At 38.1% G+C, this 4,252-nt stretch overlaps 1 protein-coding gene across 3 annotated transcripts; it reads right to left on the bottom strand.

The window, feature by feature from the left end:
* Nucleotides 1–374: 374 nt before the first annotated feature.
* LOC107951298 (protein NTM1-like 9) lies at nucleotides 375–3,902 on the bottom strand. 3 transcript variants are annotated; one of them, XM_016886298.2, is made up of 6 exons: nucleotides 3,219–3,902; nucleotides 2,641–2,923; nucleotides 2,264–2,539; nucleotides 1,771–2,154; nucleotides 1,051–1,581; nucleotides 375–965 (listed from the first exon to the last, which is right to left on the bottom strand). In XM_016886298.2, the coding sequence occupies exons 1-6, from the start codon at nucleotides 3,239–3,241 to the stop codon at nucleotides 693–695; spliced, it is 1,770 nt and encodes a 589-aa protein (XP_016741787.1). In that variant the 5' UTR covers nucleotides 3,242–3,902; the 3' UTR covers nucleotides 375–692. The 3 variants fall into 3 exon arrangements, with proteins under 3 accessions (XP_016741787.1, XP_016741786.1, XP_040942175.1); XM_016886297.2 differs by having other exon boundaries at nucleotides 2,641–2,918; XM_041086241.1 differs by lacking the exon at nucleotides 3,219–3,902 and having other exon boundaries at nucleotides 2,641–2,730; nucleotides 2,799–2,923.
* Nucleotides 3,903–4,252: the final 350 nt, after the last annotated feature.

The following is a 4,252-nucleotide window of genomic DNA, read 5'->3' as shown; positions in this document are numbered from 1 at the left end:
GCTAGTTATAAAAATAAAACGGATAGACGGATAATATTTAAATATAAGAAGGATATATAAATAATAGACTATCAATGACAATTATTTATACAATGATCCCTGAAGTAGATTTGTTTATCTATTGTTTCGAAATATTTTAGTAAGGTTTTAAAGTTTTGAAGTAAGATGTCATTGACTCTCTGTATATAAATTTAAATTATAATTTAAATACTATGGCAAAAAGAGAAAATATGTTAAATACGATCCTTAAAATATATTTTGTTTGATGCCTTCACTTATTTTTAATTTTCAGTTCCCAACTCCAAAAAATGTTGACAGAGTGGTTTGTAGCGTCTTCAATAGTATACTTATCATTCTCTCTCAGATCCAACCCATTTTTACCAGAGATGAATGTGCATGCTATGCTATCATCAAATTGTTCTACCAGTTGACTACAAGAGAATTTTAGACAGGCGGAAGGTATCAAAGGATGAACACCAACACCTACAAACTTATGAAGACAGCCCCCAAAAGCCAACACTAAAAAAGAAAGGTCATTGAGCAACTTATTTTACACACTACTCTCCCCTATTCTTCTAACCATATGCATACACATGAGACATAATTTACAGTTCCTAATCGCATTGCTTACCAAGATACAGAAAAATCAACCTACCTACACCATGTTTCAACATCAAGTCAAGATATATAAGTCATCTCCATATTCCCATGACCAGAATGAATAAGATGGTAATGATGAAAACGACCAACAGAAGAACTGATAGGGAGCTTGGGCGTTTATGCATGGGCTCTGTCTTGGAACACATTTGGCTGCTGCATGGCTTGCTATCTTCCTTAACCCTTTGCCTCAGTTTTGTACAAGGTTCTTTACCAATATCCTCGCTGCTAGTGAACTTGAACAACTGGTTCTCTTTCTTGGACTCATAAGAGCTAGAAGTCTGTCCGGTAGCTTCTGCTTCTGTGACCTGCATCCAAAGTATTGAAACTTGCTATGTGAAATGAAATTCAGTAAACTGATATATAAAAATGAGCTATTCCTGGTTACCCTACCTCAGTTAGAGCAGATTGAACTTCTTCTTCTTCACCGAGGCCAGCACTTGTCAATTTGCCATCATCAAAACAGCCTGCAGACACTTTCATTGGTCCGTTAGAAATTTTCATTAGCAAGCGTAGTCTTCTTGGAGCATTGCCCTGATTTAAAATGTGGTCTAAACTTGGTTTTCCCTGAGGCCCACGGGTCCTAAAGTTGAATCCAGTTCCAAGAGTTTCAAAGTCTTCTAACGGTTGTTGCAGAGGCTGGCAGGCTCTAGTCCTCATTCCAGTTACACCACCGTTATTCACATGATACCTCAGACCAGTTAATTGTTGCAAATTATTAAAATCACCAATTGCAGAATTAGTAGATGAAGTTGCTTGGCCAACGCAATAGTTTTCAGGACCACCAATATGTCCACCTATAAATACTGGATCATATGGCGCAGTTTGGGTAAGGCTGGACTCTAAGGAAGTTAGCATTTGCACGGAGTTCTTGTCATCAATAAACCCACCAGACCACCCAGGACCTCCAATGTCTGACTCATACTGGTAAAGAATTTCAAAACATAAAAAATTAAGTTAGAATCCAACCATAAACTAAATCTCAGAGCCTTCAAAGTGAAAAACAAATGCAAAATATGAGGCAGAAACTCAAACTCAAGCTTTAGAAAACTAAACAGGAAACAAATAATGGTTACATACAAAGGAAATAAAGGCTAGAAGTTATCTCTGTACCTGAACTGGCAACATTTCAGTGTATATGCCATTTTCTTTGACATAGGAGGTTTCTGGTGGCATTGCCTTCGAGATGAATGCATTACCAGACAAGGGCATTTCGGTTCCAGCAACCAAGTTTTTCCAACTGTTAGACTCTTCAGAAAAGTTATCATGGTTATTCAAGGCCTCATCCAACAATGGGAAAGATATATCTTGTTTGCTAGTCCCATCCTGGAAATGGAATCCATTTTGATCATGGCCAAAGTCGCTTGCATAAGGGGAATCCATGTAGGGCGGCAGATCTTCAAAAAATTGTGAGTTCATTGGCGAGAAGACTTTATAATCAATTTCATCACAATTGGGTTCATACAAGTCTGAATTGCTTCCCAAGAGCGGATATTTCTGTGTTAATAAGCAAAAAAACAGTTCTTGTCAAGAGTCATGGTATAGTCAATATAAAACAATGATGCATGCAACAATGCTAGAATATAGGTAACTTGTTGACTTCTACCAAGGTTTCTTCAGCTGCGTGATCTTCTGCATCAGAAGTCATATGACTATTGCAGCAGCTGTCACCCGTTATTTGACCATTTGGCATGGAAGTATCGGGATTCTGAGCTTGTGTCTCAGATGATATGGTATCTTGGACAAGATCCGATGATGTATCATCATCAGGAGCAGATTTTGTCATGGCAGCCGAACATACGGTTTGCTCAACCTCATCGTACTTCACAATATCATTCTTCTCTTCCGGTTTATGAAACAATCGACATTGAACAAAAGCACTCTGCACCAAGAAAAAGGGTCCAAGTCATATAGACATTCTTGTTTTTATTTGAATCAAACCCTTAACTAAGAACAGCAAGCCTAAAAATTAAGAAGGAAAACCTGGCCAGGGGCGGTGCCATCAAGGTCCTTTGTAGTGGGACGGTACTCATGCATGATCCAGTAAGTACGCTGGCCCTTGGGAGCACGGCCCTTGTAAAAAACCAAAGTCTTCTTCATGCCAATCAGTGACTTTTTAGACTTAATGGTTCGATCCTTACCCGTTGCTTTCCAATATCCTTTATCCGTAGCTCTGTTGGAACGATGGCTGTTCGGGTACTTCCTATCAAGCGGGCAAAAGAAGAACCACTCTGGATCGTCCGATTTTATCACCGACAGTCCTGTACTTAAATTCAACCATCCCAGTAATAAAAATTCAGAATTTAACTAATTTTGGAACATAAAAACTTTTTTTCGCAGAGAGGAATTTCAAAAAAAAAAAAAACCGTAAGTTTACCTCAAATTGCAAGTTGTAGGAATCGAATTTATGAAATAAAATGTATATTAATTTCATATATTGAGCGAATAAAGCAAAATTTCCAGCTGACGCTTTGGCTAAGGCTAAGGTATCAAAGAATCAAAACAATACTTAAACCAATAATTTCTTTCTTACGCAAAAGAAAAAGAGAAAAAAGAAATACCAGGCAAATCCCATGGCTCCCATTTGCAGACATCGATTTCAGGAATGACACCAACCTCGGAATGACGACCGTTGATCTTCAATCTAAGGTAATGATTGATGAGCTCCTCATCAGTCGGCCTGAACCTAAACCCTAAAGGCAACGTTTCCATCGTTAAAACTGCCATCCTTTGCTAGTTTTCAAAAAAAAAATTCTCGATTCTGAGTAAAATTGTCTTCTTCTTCTTCAGTGACTATCCAACTAGATTACTTAGGAAGGTAAATTAGTTGATTTTCAGTTGAGAGCTCCGTCAGGTCGCTTTCGTCTTAGGGTAAAGCCGCAAAGCCAAGTAAATGTGAAAAAAAAAAATCATGTGTGAGTAATCACGTGACCATGTCCGGTCCCTTTTTGCAGCCGTGTCGCTCTACCATTGGTGGAGACTGAAGCGCATTACAAGAGGAAGACGATGAGAGGCGCCCACAGCGTAGAAAAAACCCCGGTGTGGACGGCGAATTGAGCCACCCAATAATTGAGCTCCTTTTTCCTCCTTTTCCAGCGTAGGCTAAGGCAATGGAGCACTAGATCCTACACAATTACCAAAATACCCTCTCTACGCTTTTGTCACTTTTTTTTGCTTCTTGCTTTTTGGATAATACCGTCCACGTCTTTTCATTGTAATGTTGCACTGAGGAAAAGGAGCACAGTGAGTTAGCTTATCACGCAAGCCTTTTCGTATTTTTATAGTCTCAGTAAAGTTCAAGCTTTTTCTATTGGTTTTTATTAAAACAGAAAAAGGAAAAATTTATTTTGCCTCGTGCGCCCGGCTGGCTATAATATTGTGATATTTGCCCAGAAACTTTTTTTTTGATTCATTCACGTGCTTTTCTAGTGTTCTATATATATGGATTACTTGCAACCAGATTTAGATTCTAAAATTACTACTAAACTTCAAAATATATTAATTAAGGTTAAAAACTGCTCCAAGTCCTTGTATTCTTTGTACATTTGAACTTTATTCCTCTTATTTTCATTTCAATGAATTTAGTCCCTCTGCT

This window comes from Gossypium hirsutum, chromosome A02 (genome assembly GCF_007990345.1).
Source record: "Gossypium hirsutum isolate 1008001.06 chromosome A02, Gossypium_hirsutum_v2.1, whole genome shotgun sequence".
In the NCBI taxonomy this organism is placed as follows: Eukaryota; Viridiplantae; Streptophyta; class Magnoliopsida; order Malvales; family Malvaceae; genus Gossypium; species Gossypium hirsutum.
The sequence above is the reverse complement of the archived record's forward strand: the minus strand, read 5'-3'. Positions and strand labels throughout refer to the sequence as shown.

Bases quoted from the DNA above. Each gene is read 5' to 3' on its own strand.
- LOC107951298 (XM_016886297.2), bottom strand. From the start codon at position 3,384: ATGGCAGTTTTAACGATGGAAACGTTGCCTTTAGGGTTTAGGTTCAGG. The intron at 2,155-2,263 runs GTAGAAGTCAAC...TTATTAACACAG, and splicing joins ACGCAGCTGAAGAAACCTTG to AAATATCCGCTCTTGGGAAG. The intron at 966-1,050 runs GTAGGGTAACCA...CTTTGGATGCAG, and splicing joins TTCAATCTGCTCTAACTGAG to GTCACAGAAGCAGAAGCTAC.